The sequence below is a fragment of the Loxodonta africana genome, chromosome 10 (genome assembly GCF_030014295.1).
Source record: "Loxodonta africana isolate mLoxAfr1 chromosome 10, mLoxAfr1.hap2, whole genome shotgun sequence".
Classification (NCBI taxonomy): Eukaryota; Metazoa; Chordata; class Mammalia; order Proboscidea; family Elephantidae; genus Loxodonta; species Loxodonta africana.
The window spans coordinates 107,594,700-107,614,133 of NC_087351.1; the positions used below are offsets into that span (position 1 = coordinate 107,594,700).

Consider the following 19,434-nt stretch of genomic DNA (forward strand, 5'->3'; position numbering starts at 1 on the left):
CAGTACTCCCCATGGATCTGAGCACTTACCATGGTAAGCAAGCACAGCCCCTCTCCAGTATGCCTGCTCCAGACTGTGGGTGCTCCCAGGGCTCTGGCTGTGTCCCCTGGGACAGAGGAAACACCTACTGAATACACACATGGAAGGGATGGGCAGGCCTTGAATGGACTTCCAGCTTTCTTACCTCAGGGAGCAGCAGAGGAGTGAGGACCCAGCCGCCAGTTTAGTGTGGAGCCCCACTCCTCCCACCCCAAACCAGAAGACACAGCACGTCCACCCCTGGCTCACTGTGAGGCCAACCATGAGGCTGCAGGGAAGTCACTTGACCTCTCCAAGTCTCAGTATCCTCATCTACAGCACAGATGTCTACATAAGGCACACACCCAGAGGATGACAGCGGGTGCCACTCAGGCTTTTTACCACCAGGCAGTCAGGGTCTCCTCCTCCCAAACACACCCATCACTGGGAATTCACTGCAAGAGGAAAAGGACCGGTTGCCTAAAAGAACTCCCCAAGCTGAAACCCTAGTAGCCCCTGTGAGCACATGGTGCCCCCTAGTGGTCACAGACACACCCTGCAATGCTGTGTTTTCTGGGGCAGGAGACCCATTCACTCCTCAGCTGAGCTCTGCACTTTTTAACAGGTTCTCGTCAGGCCTGCCTTTGACAATAAGAGGGGGGAGCCCCGGGTCCTTTTTGTGACTTTAATTGGGGCTCTGGAGTCAGGCAAACTTGGCCTTGAATCGAAGCTGCTATGCCGGCCTGTGTCCTAATGCTGCTCTAGGAGCTGGACCAGCCTCTCCCCTGTTTTGCCATCCCTTGGTGTCTGGCTGAGCCCACAGCTCCTATCTGGATACTCTGAGGAGGAGGGAGAGCAACAAAGCTCATGGGCCAAAGACCCAAGCGCAGGGCTTACCAAGGGGAAATCACTTTTTCTGAAGCACTGTACCAGGTGCCTTACAACACCAAGGTGGGTGTCGTGACCCCCATTTCAGAAATAAGGAAACAGGGGTTCAGAGAGGGGCTGTGACATTATCAAAGATATCTCACTTTTAGAATTTGAACCAGGCCTCTCTGGCTCCAAACCTCAGGTACTGGCCTTAGCACACATCTTCCCAAAATTATCCACCAAGAGCCAGCGATCCTGGGAGTGCGTTTATTGGATCACAAAACCCCTCTGCCTACCAAGGGGAGAGGAAAACACTGACAAGTGGGTATGGCTGGGGCATGTAATCCCAACATCCAAATGGGCAGAGCTAAGGGGTGTGGCAGGAGCCCTGAGAGCCAGGGATGCCACTTGTTCGAGTTAGGGGCCTTGGAAGAGCATGATGATGTGGGATTGGAAAGATTGTCCCCATGGCTTCAATCCCAGGGAGTTGGACATTTTCAGCCCCAGGCCATGGTTGGGGCCTTCAGTAAGCCGGAACGTTTCCCTATGTCCCGTTAGGGTTGGCAATCTTCGCCAGAAAGAGCATGGAATCTGTGTTCTCCTCTTGGATGATCATCAGAAAGGTTCTGTTTAACTTGACCTCTACTGGCTTCTCCATGGGTAGGGTCTCTGCCGCAGTGCCCGCCGCGGCCTCTGTGCCCTTCTCGTCCATCTTCAGCTTGGCCTTGTGGAACACCTGAGGGAACCAGTGAGGGGGTGTCTGTGCTGGCCAAGACCCTCAGAGACCATGGCTAGTCAGAGGCCAGCAAGGGGCCAAGGGAGAGACAGGCCATGGCCAGAGTCACCCACACAGCAATAACTTGGCTGGTACCACCCACTCCCACCATGGGCTTCCTGGCTTTTCTGCTGCCATTGTTGAAGGGTGTCCAACAAGCAGATGCAGCGAGATTGGGCATATGGTGCAGGTCGGGGCACCCATCATGGGGGCTCAGAAGACAGGGTGGGGTTTGCTATCCTTCCCATGAATTTCATGGAAGTGTCAACCATAATTAATGGCAGAAAGGGGCTGTTGACCCTGAGCTAGATGGAAGGGAGGTGGTGGCACCTCTACCTTGAGGCCTCCAGCTCTCTCCACGCTCTGGTCCCCTACCGGGTGGATAGTTGAGGGGGAGCTGGATTCCTGGTTAGTTGTTTGAGGCAACTCGGGTCCCAGATAAGCCCCAAAAGGCATCAGCACCTGTGACTTGTTGATTGAGTCTGAGAAATTTATGGGCCTCTGGTGAAATACTGATATAGTCATTCTATTGTACAAAATTCTAACCGTTTTACTTGCAGAAAACAGGCAAATACCCCATGTTTACCTTACAGAATCACAGCTATCAGCACCCCAGCTCTAGAAAAGAGAAGCTGTTGAATGTAATACAGGCCTACAGAGAAGGGGTGGCTGGCATTGGATGGTTATGGAACATCCTTGAGAGGGAATCTTAAAGGCAATAAAACCCTATTAACTGTTTTCCCTCTTCTTGCAAGTAGGACAACAAATCATGACTCTGTTTTAGCTATGAAGGGGTCTTGCCCAGTAAAGTTGAAGAACCGTAGATATCTGCAAACCCTCATTTTACAGAGGAATGAGGGGGTCTGGACAGGGAAAATGAGTCACCTAAGGTCACCCAGCTGCCCCGAGTCCAGGTGGAACTAGAGGCCTGAAGTCTGGCTTCAGAGCCCGAGGTCCTATGCACTCCCCACGGCTGTGGGGCTGGCGCCAGGGTGCTCTGGTGGGTCCCTACAACAGGCAGCCGGCTGAGTCCCTGAGGAAGGAGCTACCCCAACAGCATAGTGGATCACCCCCTGAATGGTGGCATGAGAGCCAGGTAGCTGTTCTTCCTGGGTCTGATGTTTCTGTTCTGAAAAAGAAAGATGCCTTTCTGCCATGAGGCCTGAGAGCCTACTGGGGGAGGAGGTTCTTCAGGGGAAAGATCTCTGCCAGACTCCTGAGTCAGGAAATTCTACGAGACTTTGAGTTCCCCAGGATCCCCCACAAGAAAGCATGGTTGGGGAGGACAAGAAGAAGGAGGAAGTGAGGCAGAGAAGGCTGCTTACCCCCAGCACTCTAGAGCTTATAAAACATTCCCACATCCATTTCCTTACACGATACTCACGGGGACCCCCAGAAGTACAGTCAGACGTCCCCATGGTCCAGATAAAAACAGGGGCTCAGAGAGGTGAAATGGCCCAAGGTCCCCAGCTAGTAAAATGAGGCCTCCAGCCCCAGGTGGTGGGGAGCTGGTGGGAGAACCCTCAGCCAAGAAGGCTGGAGGGGGTGTGCCTTCTGAGGGCCCCTTTGAGTCAATTTTGACTCATGGCGACCCCATGTGTGTCAGGATAGAACTGTGCTCCATAGGGTTTTCAATGCTGATTTTTCAAAAGTTGATTGCCTGGCCTTTCTTTCGAGGTGCCTCTGGGTGGACTTGAACCTCCAGCCTTTTGGTTAGCAGCTGATTGCATTAACTGTTTACACCACCCAGGAACTCCTAAAGGCTCCTTATGCTCTTCAAAAAGTCCAAGTGATTATTGTTCCCCATGAGATACCCCCATTCAGCAGCCATGGGGGAAGGGTGCAATGGGGCCAGTCCAAGGCCTCAGAGCCAGCGCTGACCACCCTGCAGGGTGTTTAACCCTCTAGCACCCAGGGGAGGCCATGGAGGCTGGCAGCCCTCAGTCTGAATCCAGTTCTTGCCACTAGCATACCTGGGTGACCTGGGGCTTGGCCTTCCCAAATCTCTCACTCCTCACCCAGCCGGGGGATGATGGTGAAGAGGAAATGAGCTGTTTTCGCACAATGCCTGATGCCGTCTGTGCCAAGTGAATGGTAACTTCTATCCCTGGAGTGGCTCATAGGCGTCTCTACATCTCAGCTCAGGCCATGACCTGCCTGCCCTGAGCCTCACCTGCAAGGTGGTGGGTAGGGGCCTCCTGTGGGCTCTCACGGGACTGCCCATACTGCCCACTACCCACTGACTGTGGAGAAATAGTGTGTCTGCTCCCGGAGGGAAGGTCCATTTCTCTGTGTCCCCAGCAAGGGTCTGGCTCATAGGAGGTGCCTAGTACTAGTTGGCTGAATGATGAATGAACCCTGTTTGTATTGGAAATGCTTCTCAGAGCATCTTCTCGCCACACCACCGAGGCTTGGTTCCTGCCCATTCACGTACTAGGCACACATTCCACACACTTGTGTTAGGCACTTTCATGGCCCTCCCCTGCTCAGACACTTTTGGTGGCCCCTCAGTGCCTACTGACTCAGATCAGCCTGCCTAGCTCTACAACCTGGTCCCTCCCAGATTACTTGAGCCTCCGCCTTCACTCCCACTACTGACATAGACACACATCCTGTGTATCCCCACCCTCAGACTTCAGCCATTCTGTTCCTCCTACTGGAAGACCCTTTCCACTCCTATCCTTTCCTGCTGAACTCTCTCCCCCTCCTTCAAGGCACAGTTCAATGCCCTTTTAACCCAAAAGTAAGGTTGCTAGATGAAATACAAGATGTCCTCTTAAATCTGAATTTCAGATGATCAGCATTTTTTTTTTTTTTTTGGTGTAAGTATGTCCCACGCAATACTTATACTAAACAATTGTTCATTGCAGACCTGAAATTCAAATTTAACTGGTCACGCTGCATTGTACCTGTTAACTCTGGTTCTCTCTGTTTGCCCCGAACAGGCAGAGGCTCACCCTTTCTGGAGACCACGAGACCCCCTGCTTGCGTATCTCTTCTTCACATAGAGCAGGTTTACAAGTTAATGAACTTGTGAGGTCTTTGAGAGAGGGTCTGGGCCAAACCTAGACCAGTTTCAGGCCTATGTTGCTGTTGGCCCATAACCCCAAAAAACAAAACAAAACAAAACCAACCAAATTCATTGCCATCAAGTTGATTTGAACTCATAGTGACCCTATAGGACAGAGTAGAACTGCCCAGAGGGTTTCCAAGGCTGTAATTTCTACAGAAGCAGACTGACACATCTCTCTCCCACTGAGTGGCTAGTGAGTTCAAACTGCTGACCTTTTCATTAGCGGCTGAGCACTTAACCACTGCACCACCAGGGTTCCTTTGTTGGCCTATCAAACCAATAAAAACCCAAACCCGTTGCCGTCGAGTCGATTCCGACTCATAGCAACCCCATCGGACAGAGTAGAACTGCCTCATAGGGTTTCCAAAGATCTGCTGGTGGATTTGAACTGCCAACCTTTTGGTTAACAGGCGAACTCTTAAACACTGCATCACCAGGGCTCCCTTGGCCTATAGGAAGTGCTTAGTAAATGTTTGGGGCACTGAACTGATTTTCAAGATAGCACCAGGAGGTTGACATTTCCAATTTCAGAGGTTGGAAACACGAAGCTTGGGAAGTTTACGTGATTTGCTGGAGATCACACGTTGGTAGGGGGCAGAGGTGGGATCTGAGCCCAGCCTGACAACTGGTGGACAGGTCCTGCTGCACAGCACGGTGACAGCTGTCCCCGCCCAGGGCTGTGCGAAGGCTTCCTCTGCTCCCGGCAGGCTTACCTCGCCCACCTTCAGGCTGCGGTGAGGGGAGATCCTGGTGAGGTCACCGTTCTCCTCAAAGATTTTGCTGATACCCAGGTGGGAGAGGATATCCTTCAGGTTGTAGGTACCAGTGATGGAGAACCTGGGCACGGACACGTCTACAACCCTGGGGAGTTGGAAGTGACAAAGGTAAGTGGTGGGTCCTACCATTATCCAGGGCAGGCCTCAGGGGTGGTGATGAGCTGAAACATTTGGGCTCCCAGCCCCAAGGGCCTCAGATCTTCTCTCTCCATGGAATGAGAAGGGACTCCTTACCCTCTGGGACCCTAGTTTCAAGACACCCTCTATTCTCTGATCTATGTCCCTACTTCCTACCAAGCCTGCCTCAGAGCCCTCATCTACTGGATGGGCTGTCAAATCCCTGCGCTTTCAGGGTCCCCTCACCTGTAGCCACTGAGGATTCCCCCACTGCAAACTCAGCCGTGCCCACCCTCTGGGCCGATGCTGACCCCAGCAGACTAAACGCTAGAGGCAGCAGGAGCTCAGATTTGTGGTTGGGCAGAACTGAGTTCAAATCCCCTCTGCCTTTCATGAGCTCTGTCTGATAGCAGATCATGTTTTCTCTCAATGCCCCTTGTCCAAAAATGGTGACGATGAGCATTGTATCCACAGGACAGAGTGCTAAAGCATGTAAGTGGGCTGCAGGCAGTCAGTGACCAGCAAATGTTCCTCTTCTTGCCCTTGAATTAGCAGCCCCACAAACTCTGTGGGCGTGACCCGGACCAGCCTCCTGGCTCAGAGCCTGGTGCCAAGCATCCCTGAGGCACCTGTACCATCCCTGTCCACCTGGCCCTGGACCCCGTTTCTTCTGGTCATTCTAAAGACCTCCTTCTAGCCTGCTTCCTCTCCTTCCACAAGTGGTACCTACTTGACCATTCTTAGGAGCAGACTACCTGCTGTGATAACTCCTACCCTAAGAAGCAAAAACAAACTTCTCCCTCGGCCCTAAGTCATCTCTTCAGCTTCCAGACCATTTCTTTTCTCCCTTTTACAGAAAAACTCCCTGAAAAGGCATCTCCGCTTCCTCCATTGTCACCTCAACCCACTCCAGTCAGGTTTCTGTCCTCAACATTCTACCAAAACAGCCCTTCACTGAGTCGATGTGGACCTCGGTTTGCTAGAGCCAGAGGCCAGTTCTCGTTGGTTTTGGTACCCCCCAAACCTCCAGGAATGCCTGACTGGTTGATCTCTTCCTCCCTCATGGAGCATTCTAATCCAAATCTAATCCCTCAAGGTTTCCCTCTTCCTTCTCTTGCCCTTTGTTGGCTGCACCACATCCCCCATCTCTAATTGTTGGGGTACTCCAAGGATCAGAGCTTGATTTTTCTCTCTCGTCTATCTTTACTCCTTCCCTAGGGGATCCCATTCTGTTTCATGTCTTAAATATCATATACATGCCCAATGACTCCCAAATTTACCTTTCCACTCATTCATTCATTCAACAATGTTTATTAAGCCCCTACTGTATACTGAGTGCTGTTTTAGGTAATTAAGATGCACCTGTGAGCAAAATAGGGGGCTGGCCAAATGTGGCCCACAGGCCATAGTTTGCTGACTTCTAGCCCAGAGGAGTGGCTTGAAAACTTTTTAGCAGAACTTTCTCCCAAATGTTATTTTAAAAGAAAGAGGCCGAATAAATACGTAAAAGTGTGACAAAGTACCCTGGCTGGGGTGGACACTGAAAAGTTTTTGACAGAAAAATGGATGTTTCAAAATCAGCAGCAGTTTTGGGCCTTAGGAAACACTGAACTTTTCTCCTGGGCAGGAGTTAGAGCAGACCTCCAATCATGCAAATACAAAGTCAGTATTTGCCTTTTGCATAGAGGCCACCCTGAAGTCATCAGCAACCTACATTCCAATGTCATTCCCAGGTGTGCACCAGGCATATCTTTTAGGTGTGTCTGTTGACTTGGTTATGTCTCTTGGGAAGGAAAGATTATTTTCCTCTTTGGCCTCTTCTAGGCCTTCCAAAACATGGGGAACCGAAGAAAGAACACACAGGAATATCTCACCCCCACTTCACTCCACCATAGAGCATGGGCAGAAGTGGTCAGGACGAGTCTCCCTGCTTGCAGAAGAGAAGAAACTTGATTCCCAGGCAGAATGAGCACAGAATGTAGGAATGTTGACCTATCAAGTTCCGATGACTCTTAATTTCCCTCCTGGAACCAGGGACAAATTCACTGCCCTGTGAGAGGGCATGGAGCTTCCCATGAAGGGTGTAGGTCAGTCATGGGGGAAGTGATCGGAGAGGTGGGGCTTCGCCTGTCCTCTCCAAGGTCCTCCTGACCTCAAGGCACGGAGATGCAGGGGGCAGCCCTGGTGGACCGGGTGGGAGTCTGTCAATGGAGGCAGACCAGGAGCTAGACATGGGGCACTCTGAAAGAGATGGTGACAGCAGCCGGCACCTGGACTCCATGAGAAGCCACTTGCGTGTGCTGTCAGTTATCCCCGGGCCCCTGTGAGGGACATTGGCTTCAGTGCCCCCAAAACCTCCAGCAATGCCTGACTGAGCTGGCCTGCACGAAGTCACAGAGGCTCTACCCACATGTGGGGGAGGAGCAAAGGGAAGAGGACCCTCTCCTAAAGCCAGAAAGATGGCGATGGCCCCTTAAGAATATCTGGGCATGGTTAGCAATGGCTTTATGGTAGCCTCAGCAATGGAGACTGCAGAGAGGAGGCTTGGTGAGGGGAACAAGAGGACCTAGTGCCAGCACTAGGACACAGCCTCTTGGGGAGTTACCAGAATAACTTGGAGAAGGGGGTGGGGCGCACTGAAGATGACAAGTTCTAGCAGTCCACTGGCACAGTCTCAACCACTATCATTTGAATATTAAAGGAAATGTAATCTATAGAGTCAAAGATGCATGAAGCTGGGACAACTGGATGAAGTAGGGGTGAGGGCCCAGAATCCCTCCCATTTTCCTCCTTCCTTTTACACTCACACTTCTCCGCCCGCTGGAGAGGCCCCCCGATACAACTCTCTGAATGTTAAGATTCCTATTAGAACACGGCCTGCCCCTTTTGGGGCATCCCCACGTTAAGAGGGCTGTGCCCTTACCATTGGAGATGAGCTGCCACCTTGGGTTTCACCCTGCGATGGGAGGATCAGATTTCCGACACCTGTCAGTCCATAAACCTGAGATTCAGAAGATCTGAGCAGCCTGGGTCTCTGCCTCTTCTACCAATGGGAGGGAGATGGAGATGTGAGCGCCCCCTGTGGGCAAGTCTGTGCTAAGGAACATTTTAATCCTCATTAAAAAAATGGCAGCTGCTGTCAAGTTGACTGACTCATGGCAACCCCAAGCTTGTCGGAGTAGAACTGAGCCGCACAGGGTTTTCAGTTTTCAGTGGAGCGTGTTAACCATTAGCACCATCCAGGACTTCCAGTCCTCTCATTAATCCAGTCCTGTGAGAGTTTACATCATAAATGGGAAAACCGGGTCTCAGCTGGAGTTGGAACCCAGGCCCCTACTCCTGTTTCAGGGCCCAGGCTCTGCCAACACTTGCAGCCCCCAGGTTTTCATCTGAGAGTATGGAGGAGTGCCTCAGCACCTGGCTCTTGAAGCCATTTCCCATAGCTGAAGGCTCAAAAGCTCCCATGGGACAGCCTGCCACCTAGCCTGCTGCTTTTTGCCCGTCACAGAACTGTGACTTTATCTGAACATTCAGAACCAGAATTCCCCTTCCACGAGCTTTCAGCTAACTCCAGATATCAGAAATTTGTTTTGCCATTCCTCTAAGGATTTGTTCCAGAGTGAAGACCCAGCTCAGTTCCGTTATCACTCACAGGTAGCCCAGCTCAGTCCTAACCTTGTCTCCACCTCTCTCAGACCCTCTCCCATCTAAAAGTGCATCAGGCACGACCAGGGTTGGTTCTCAAAAGGCCTTTGGGATGGAAAGGTGGGAGGGGGCAAGGTGGAAGAGAGAAAGTGAAGAGCTGGAGAGGGGGACATCCTGACACTGTCTCTGATATGTGGGACTGTCCTCTCCTCCTCACCCCCTACCTCTGCCTCTGAGGCACCTTGCATGTCCACACTGACACCAAGTCCCCAGCCCTTACCATCCCAAGAAAATCTACTGTAGACAAGTGTCTGAGAGGGATTCCGTAGGTATTACCTTAAGTCTGTTTTAATTTTATGCTTTAAAAGAAAAATACTCACTTTAGCTCTTTGACCATTATTAGTTATAAATTACTTGGGACGCACTCCTTGGCTTTGTTGTGATGCCACAGTGGAAAACATCATTCAATCCACAGTGAACAACTCACAACTCCCTTTGACACCCAAGTGTTTGTCCTTGGGGTTTCCCTTTGCCTAGGATTCCATAGCTCCTCTTCCTTCCACACAGACTGAAGCCTTAGATCAAATGCCACCTCCTCTGTGAAGCCCTTCTTGACCACCACCCTCCAGACAAATTTTTTGCTCCATCCACTGTGCTCCCACGATTCTTATACATCTCCCTGTAAGAGCAAGTGTTCAACTGTATTCATATGATTTGTCTTCATCTACTCCCCACCAAAATATAAGTTCATCATAGAGCCTAGAATAGGACCCAGCCACAGGATAGTTGCTCAATAAATCCGTGATGGAAGAAGTAAAGAGAGCTGGAGGAAAGGGGGAAGAAGGAAGAAGCTGGGTGTACCGGGCTTCCTCTTTACCTTCGCGTGACTATTTTTTTCCAACTGTCCAATACATCGGCCACCATGGCCTCCTCCACTCTCTCCAGTTTGTCCTTGTCGGGAAGGATGAAGATGGCGGTGATGTTTCCCTTGTAAGGCATTTCCAGGACAGTGCAGGAGTGCTGGTCATCATGGCCAACCTTGTACATGCCCCCTCGGAACATCATGGGCACTTTCAAGGGCTTGTTTCCGTCTAGCATAAAGTCTTCTTCTTTGGTTACTTTTGGATCAAACTCATGTTGCCACCTGCCTTAGGATTGAAGAAGGACAATGTGACCATGAGTGTTGGAGGCAAAAGAGGTGACTGGACTGAGAAAACCACCAGGTTTGTTGGCTGTGCAGTATCAGGGAAGGTCCACAGGAATCCCGCCCCCATGTCATGCCCTGAAGGCTCCTGGTCTCAGGGCCTGGTTATCAGTTCTCAAGGAAATCAGGACTGAGATGGGAGCTGCAGGCTCCCTTTGCCTGGGTGGCCCTGAGGCTGAGACAGCCCTGGGATTGTCTTAGCAGAGGGGACTGGGTTACACTCAATAGGAACTCTTTGGGTCTGACCTGAGTAAAAATGCTACATTGTATTCTAAGTCATCCCCGGAAGGAGCCAGTCTCCCGTGGGGCTGAGAAAACTAAAGGAGCCGATTGCTCTTGAGAGCTTGCTGGGGATCCGTGAATACCCAAAGCTGGGCATCTGGGCCCTTCATTTTGACCTGCGGATGCTTTGATCTAAGTGAGCATAATCTCAGAGCTGATCCTTTTCCCTGATGATGTTCTTTGCTGAAAGAAATGGATACAAGAGCCCTGTCTTTCATCAAATTCACAATGAATATTTTCAGTAGACACAGCCAAACCAAATAAAACTGCACAATAAAAAATGGCATCTTGTTGGTAACATCAAAACCACAAGAACTGACCTGTAAAAAGATGGACTTAGTAGAAATAACTGACACAAAATAAACCTGGTAGCAACGAAAACTGCACATGATACCAGTTGGTTTGACTAAATATTTAAGGAATAATTAAACATTACAAAATATAGATCGGAAAAATTGGACAAGGCTAAATTGGAAGACCTGTGGTAGCAGAGGTCATGATGGGCAAAGTATGGTAGAGACACAAACAAAACGAAACAAAAACAACAAAAAGTGATCAAATTTTATGGTGAAATTTGCACAGAAAGCTACTGACTCCAATAAAAATAATTTCTAGGCAGTTTAACTGCATTTTTGTATAAAACTGAGAAAGCAGTGTGTATGAGTCCCAGAGAGCCAAGAGGAAAGGGGTGAGAACTTTGCCTTCACCCTTACACTCTGTGCCCTTACACAGTGTTGGGGCCAACTGCCTGCGTTCACACCCTGGCTTTGCTGTTCTAGAAGTATGACATCAGACAAGTGTCTCAATCTCCCTGAGCCTCAGCATCCTTATGTGGAGGGTGCGAATGATGATAGACTGCTGATCACAGGACTGCTGTAAGACTGAGTGGGATAAGGCAGTATATCTCAGCGAATGTGTACAGAGAGTGTTCAGGGAATGCTAGTCATCATCAGCATCGTCATTGTTGCTTTTGTGCCTGTTTTGATCTAGGGGATGAAGGAACTTTGGGAAATTCCAGATTCTCCCTTCTGTTCTGGGCAGACAGAAGTATCAGTCTACAAGTATCACCCTTTTTTTCTTCTCTAGCCATTAGTCTCCCTCTGGATTTGGGGGGACCCGAGCTTTCAGATTCAGAGCCATGTTGCTGGAAGCTCACAGTGATCTTGGCTGGCCTGAGGGGTATTGGACTCTGATTCTCGTGTGTGTGTGTGTGTGTGTGGTGGTGGAGGATGAATCTTGGAATCTGGAACATGCTTCCATCTTATTTTCAATCTCTCAGACTCAGACTTGAGGACTCTACAAACAAAGTCTGATAAACAGACCAAGTTTCCCACCACAGTGATCATCACCACAGCCATCACCATGCTAAGGGCTTACTTGGAGTGGTGGAAAGTGTGCAGCCGCAAGCCAAGAGAAGCGGGTTCTAGTCTTGACCTCATTAATTGGCTGTGTAACACTGAGTAAGTCAATTAATCTTTCTCTCTGAGTATCACTTTTATCACCTAAAAAGTGGGAATAAGAATATCACCTCAATCTCTACAACCAATATTGTGTTAGGACAATCAGTTATAATGGAACTGCAGATATAGAGGATAATTTGGACTTCACAAAGCTCCCTTTACAAAGAGAATCCCAATAACTGTCCTATGAGCTACGTATCATGACACTGGTTTTATAGACAAGAAAAATGGGGTTCTGAGAGATTAATTGCATACGAGTTCAAGGTCACAGAGCAAGCGAGTGGCCAACCCAGCTTTTTAATCTAAGTCTATTAATCATTTCATGCCGACATGTCCCAAGCCTTACCTAGAAAGAAAATAGAATTTACAAGAAGCATCACAGTGCCGGGATCTATATTCTTGATCAGGTTGTTTACATTCCCATGAGTTTTCCGACTCACATAGTCATTGATCTGCTTCTGAGCAGCTTCTAAGTTCCGGAAGTCAGTGGGAACAGGGTCCGCATTGTATAGGTTCTTGACATTTGCCAGAAACTTCCGCTGTATCTGCAGCCTCTCTTCTATGAACAGCACATTACTGAGGTTCAGCTTGATATCCTGGTCCCCCTGGTTCAGTCTCTGGATGAGGTAATGGAAGCCCTCGTGACGATCCTTGTCTGGCAGTTCAAAGAAGTTGAAGGCCTGCTTGATCTCATCCAGAGTAGAACCCTGGGCACCTAAGCTCAGCATGGAGAAGGCTGTGGAGATGCTCAAGGGGGAGAAGAAGATGTTTCTCCCAGGGCTCTTAGCGGCCAGCTTCTTGAAGAGCTGGAAGCCAAAGTCTGTGTTCCGCCTTGCAAGCTCTTGGGCTGCCCGCCTTCCCTTCCATGCTTGGGCCTGGTTCACAGCCACATGACTATTTGGAGAGAGGTGGTGCTGTGGAAAACCTTTCACGGCCAGTAGGCCAGCTAGAAGCAGGCCCAGACCCAGTGTGGAGTTCATTTTTCCTTGGAAATTGTTCTGTTGAAAAGTAGACTGGAAATTAGAAAACAAACGAAACACGAGCTCTATTGCCCCAATCTTTTCCACAAGGAAGACTGGACGGAAAAACTAATGCAATGACCAGTGTGCTGTGCACGGTGGTTTATAAGTACTTTCACATGCATATAGCATTTAACCTATAAAAATCACCCATGGGATGAGAAATGATTGTCCCTGTTTCATAAGTGAGAAGCCTGACTATAGGAAACAGCTCTTGTTTGTGTTCCTCCCCTTCTTATAGTAACAGTACCTTGATTCTTTTGAGAAACTGCCCCTCTCTACTCTATGGGGCCATGATGAGAATACCCCACAGTGTGCACATGTGACTCAGGCCAGACCATCATAATAGTCCATCCCATTGCCACATGGATTGGTTAAGGAATGATAGATAGATAGATAGTGAGACCAAAATCATTTCCATCAGTATCTTTCTCAGGGAATGCAAAGCCCTCTCAACTCTGGGTGACTGGCTTAATGACATAATCATGATGTTAAATATGGCCGTGATTTCCACATGTAAACAAGAGAAGTGAGATAGAGATGGAAAGAGAGAAATGGAGACACACATCTGATGACATTGTTGGAGTCCCTGGATCCAGGTGTACCTGAAGTCCATTCTTCTCTGTTTTTCCACATTATATGAACCAATAAATTTTACAATTGGTTAGTTTGAGTTTGGTTTGTTTACCTACAGCCAAAAGAATTCTGACCAAATTGCAGAAATTAAGCCATTTGTCTAAGATCGCATGGTCTGTTAGTGACAAATATCCACTCTAGGAGAACCCAGGTCTTGGGTAAATCTCCTTCCCTACATCCTTTCCAGGGAAGAGAAGGGAATGGTGTCTTGGGGAGGAAAGTGCAAGGCTGCCTGGCTCCATGACTGCTGCTCCTTCCATCAACCTCCCATTTTTGACACCACTCACAGGACTGAGATTTGGGGAACAAGAATTTTATCTTCCACTTTCCCTTAACCTCTAGCCATAATGCCTCACAGAGCTTCCGAATGTATGATACTTGTCTTAGTTACCTCGTGCTGCTGTAACAGAAATACCACAAGTGGGTGACATTAAAGAGCAGAGATTTATTTTCTCATCGTTCGGAGTCTCTAAGTCCAAATCAGGGTCTCGGCCATACTAGTTCCTTCCTTGCAGGAAGTTCCAAGCCTTCCTCAGTTCCTTGGCTGTAGATGATCCACGTAGCATCTGTCTTCTCCCTTGTTTGCGTGTGTGTCTGTGTCTAGACTGCTCGTTATACAATTCATAAGTGATTAAGTTTAGGCTCCACCCAACACTGGTATGGCCTCAACTGATTGATTGATTATATTACATTTGTTTGCATTATGGAATGTGATTACATCATATTACATTAAAAAAAAAAAAGGTATTACTTTATATCAGATTACATCCACTGGCATTGGGATTAGAATTCTAACACATCTTTTTTGGAAGTGGGGGGGGGGCACAATTCAATCCATAACAGTATTCCAAAAAGCTTATTGATTTCTCTAGTTGGGCATACTACTATCGATGATTTTACACCAGTTTACATATAAAATAGAGGCAGATTTCATTGATTGGTTTCTGGTATGCCACTTATTATTTTTTTCCCTTGTAGTTTACATCTACTTGAATGTGCAATCCGTGGGGAATAGTGAACTCCTCATCAGCAAGGGCTTTTCATGGTTGTCTTAGGTGGGGTTCCCTAGAAGCAGGGCCTGAGACAAGGATTCAGCTGTATATTGTGTATTCAGGGAGAGCTTGCAGGAGGAACCTGTAGGGAAGTGAGGGAAGCAGGGCAGGAATAGGAAAGGGACCAAGCAAGGATGTGGTCTCAGGTCAGATCTAGCCTTAATTGGGTCTATAGAGGGAGGGTCTGGAGCACAGACCACATGGAGGAATCGAGCATTTGAGGCAAGAGGTCTGGCCTTTTGGACCAAATCGCTCAGTCATTAGATGTGATTTGCCCCCAGGGCACAAGGGGTGAGGTATAACTTTCTGGAACAATTAGCTCCTGCCAGTCAAGGGCAATTTTCTGGATAAGTGGAGCAGCTCTCATAGCTTTGTGTGTGTGTGTACTTGTGTGTGTGTGTGTATGTGTGTATGGGGGAGTGTATGTCACCAGCGAAGGGGAACTGGGCAGGGCACAAACTGATTATGTTCTTGTGTTTGAAACTATTAATAAATGCTATGAGTTGCTTCCCAAGCATCCATTCTGCCTTCCACCTTTGTAACGGAATGCCATTTCTTTTTTTTCGTATGTCTACCTCTCTCCTAGGCAGCTTTGACACCTTCTATAGAACTGGTATTTTGGGGGACAAGAATTTCATCTTCCGCTCTTCCATAATCTCTAGCCGTAATGCCACACAGAGATGTCAAATGCATGAGAGGATTCTATCACTGAGTGGTGTGGGGTAATCTCAACTCCCTTGCTAGTGACCGGACTAATCCAATTAGTGCATGGTGAGTTTCTGCCCTCATGGTTGTTCAATGAGGGTCATGTAACTTAAGTGGTCCAAAGAAGGTGAATTTCAGGACTGTCTGTTGAAATGTAGGGGTGTGGTGCAGTGAATTGCTTTAATATGGTACTTCTAACCATGGTCTTGTGACTTCCACAAAATGATTGGGTAGGACTATGCAAATAAGGAACTTCTGGTCCACCAAGAGGATTGGACACTTTTTCTAATGCAAATAAGGTGCATGGAATCCTTGTGGGGGTGGAACTATGCATATAAGGTGCATGAAATCCTTGTAGGGGATTGGTCAGTTTTGCCATCCCCTTAGGCTTAAAGGTTGGAGGGGGGTACCTCACTACCACCAAGAAGAAGAGCTCGGAGTAGATTATGTCCTTTGGACCCAGGGTCCCTGTGTTGAGAACCTCCTAGGCCCAGGACAGAGACCTGTAACACCAAAGATGGCACAAAATGGCTAGAAGTGGAGACAAGCACAGCAGAGTCCAGCAGCAGACAAAGGGCAGTGGCATGGGACTGGCAGTGAGACAGCTGAGTGCCATTAGGAAGGAGGCTTCCTGGCAGAGTGGGGTACCCCTGGGCACTTATTGCTGGAACTAAAGAGTTTTGTTAACACTTGCCCAAGCAAGCCAGAGGTCAGGCCAAGAGCGAGAGCCGAGGGCCAAGGGCCGAGAGCCAAGAATGAGGTCTGAGGGTGGAGGGCCAAGAACAGGGGCTGAGGGCTGAGAGAGAGGCCTGTCTGCAGGCACAGCAGAAAAGAAGCTGTCCTGACCAAAGCAGTGCATCCTGAGTTGTTCCTGTTACCTCCAAGTTGACCCTGATTCTGAATTTTAACCTGTTAAACCCACTTTACTTTCCTACAATTCTCATAATTGTGAGTATGGTCTATGAGCTTTGTGTGGCCATTGCAATGAATTATCAAACCCAGCAGAGAAGTAAAGAGTGCTGGGGGAGGGACGTCTGGTGTGTGTCTGACCTCTTCTTCATAGGAACCAGCTTTGGACTGCTGCTGATGTTTATGCTCCTCTCTCAGCCTGAACTGGGACAAGGCCTGATGCCACTCCATTTTTACATGGAGTGCTGCCCTCTCTCTTCTTCTGGATGTCTTTGGTAGAAAGATGTGATAGCCCATTCTACCATGGCCAATTTGCCCCATAAGGACAAAGCCAGAACACAAAAACAGTACACCCAAGGGAATTTCAGAGAAAGTGGAGGTGGAGCCACAGATGAAGCTGACCCAGGAGCCCACCTTTCCTCTCTATTTCCAATGGTGTTAGCATGAGTTCCATGATCAGTTACTTGCAGCCCAAAGCACCCTAACAGATATGAGTACACTAGAAAAAAAAAAGAAAAAGCCAGGACTAAGCAGTCAGGAGTTCTGGGCTCTGATTTCACCCTTCATAGCTGTGTAACATTGTGGAAATCACTTTCCCTCTCTGAGCCTAGGTGATGTCTAAGTATCTTCTGCTCTTAAATGACTGATTTTTCAAGTAAAAATTAAAAATAGTGAGGAACAAGGGCTCTAGGGGTTGTCTGAAACAGGTTAATGAGGAGAAGATTTTAAAACCCCTAAGGATTTTTTTTTTTAAGGATGTCTCAGGTAAAGGACAGAAAATAGACCATGGAATGCATTCAGCCTTGTAGGTGAGTGCAATGGACTGTTTACGAAGGCTGTTTGGATTAAAAATAGAAGCTTCTTTTATTCAGAGTTGATTGCTGCATATGTGTGGGCTATTCCCCAGTGCCTAGGAGTGGAGCAGCTAAGACAGGTTACTTAAGGAGCTGAGAGAGCATTCTTAGCAGTGGCTTTGCCAGCCAGACCTGGGACGTAACACAGTTGAGCAACCTGCCAGGAGCTAGGAGTGTGAGTCAGGGGTAGGGCAGGGCAGAGCCGGCAGGGAGGGGATCCACCCTGCTCCATCCCATAACTTTCTGGCCCATACGCACAATTTTACAGTGATGTTCAGTCAATAACCTCTCAGAGTATTTTCTACATTGCTGAATTTCAGGAAAGAGAGCTGCGTAAAGAATTAGAAGACTGGATATTGGTTTTCTCCCACTTATGTATTTGTTAGGTGGCACTGAGCAAGAATAAATCTCTTAAACTTTCAGAGTCTCAGTATCTTCATCTATTGCTGTTGTCGTTGCTAGCTGCCGTTGAGTTGGACCCTGACTCATGGTGACCCTATGCACAACGGAAGGAAATGCCGCCCAGTCCTATGCATCCCCATGGTCGGTTGCAAATCAGACCATGGTGATCCATAGGGTTTCCATTGGTTGATTGTCAGAAGTAGATCACCAGGCTTTTCTTCCTTGTCCACCTTAATCAAAGCTCCACTGAAACCTGCTCAGCTTCGTAGAAACACCCAAGCCTCCACAGACAGGTGGGTGGTGGCTACACTTGAGGGGCATCGGCTGGGAGTGGAACCTGGGCTTCCCACATGGAAGGTAAGAACTCTACCATTGAACCACCACAGCCCTCTTCTTCACCTGGTAAGTGGGTGACAAAATCCAGATTTCTCTCCCACTAGATGCTGCAAATCAGCTGCCTGCCCCCACCCCCCCTGGACACAGCCCCAGTCTCAGTTTCCTCGTGACTCTGCAGACCTGTGTCACCGAAGTCCCTGTAGACCTTCTGCTCAGCCCCAGCCCAATGCCTGCATCCTAGCCTTTCTCCCCCAAAACGGCCCACACCAGCCCCATTTCTTGGACTTTCAATCTGGTGGGCATCACAGGCCTTCAACTAACCCAAATTTGTCAGATGGGTGCCAGTCCCAGGTGACTGGGTAGCCTTTTTTTTTTTTTTAATTCCATCAATTAAAATAGCTGGGTGACTAGTTGTTTCCCCATAAATTGATAGGCTGTTCTCCTGAGTTGAGCAATTCTTTGTTCGTTTCTAGTTTGGAGGTGTGTGTGTGTGTGTGGTTTTTACCAGTATAACCACGTAAAATAAAGAAGGAGATATAAACTCAACCCTGTAGGGTATACATGGGGTAGACAAAGCTATATGCAGTATTTCATTTCTTCTCTGAATATTCTGGTCCCATATTCTCTATTAATTTAGGAAACTACCTTCATTCTCTTGTGTATGATAAAATAGCATCTCACTTACTAGAAGTCATCCATCCTGAAGACTGATCCTAACCAGGTTAGGGGCCCTCTGGACAATGAGTACAGGTGCCCTAAAGTCTACCTGGGGAGGGTGCTGCCCTTGGGAGAGCTCTCAGGCCACTATGTAGGTACTTACTTTCTTTTTTTGCCCATTCAACAACTTCTACATATATAATTCAGTGACATTGATTATATTCATTATGTTCAGTAATAATTATAACTATCCTTTTCCAAATTATTCCACTATTAACATACACTCAATGCCCCCTAAGCAAAAACTCCCCTTGTCCCCCTGCGTCCCACCGCTGGTAACCACTAATAACCTTTGGTTTCTATATATTTGCTTATTCAATATGTATGAGATTGTACAGCATTTTGCGACTGACTTATGTTGCTGTGCCCCACTTTCCACTCTCACTTTCCACACAGCCTTGATCAGCTTTGTAATTGGAATGAGCTGGTCAGAAGAGACTAGGAGATGGGAGCCATGAGAAGTGACCATAGTTTTAACAATAATATAATTTTACCCCTGTGATCACCAGAAGTTGGGAGAAGAAATACATGAACAGCAAGAACAAGAAAGAACGTCTCAGTCCCTTGTGATCTGGACCCATTCA

The 19,434-nt window shown here is 48.3% G+C and overlaps 1 protein-coding gene across 1 annotated transcript; it reads right to left on the bottom strand.

The window, feature by feature from the left end:
- Nucleotides 1–1,421: 1,421 nt before the first annotated feature.
- SERPINA12 (serpin family A member 12) lies at nucleotides 1,422–13,571 on the bottom strand. Its single transcript, XM_003408590.3, has 4 exons — nucleotides 12,567–13,571; nucleotides 10,152–10,422; nucleotides 5,450–5,597; nucleotides 1,422–1,624 (listed from the first exon to the last, which is right to left on the bottom strand). Exons 1-4 carry the CDS (start codon nucleotides 13,198–13,200, stop codon nucleotides 1,433–1,435), a joined length of 1,245 nt encoding a protein of 414 aa, XP_003408638.2. The 5' UTR covers nucleotides 13,201–13,571; the 3' UTR covers nucleotides 1,422–1,432.
- Between the last annotated feature and the right edge of the window lie 5,863 nt (nucleotides 13,572–19,434).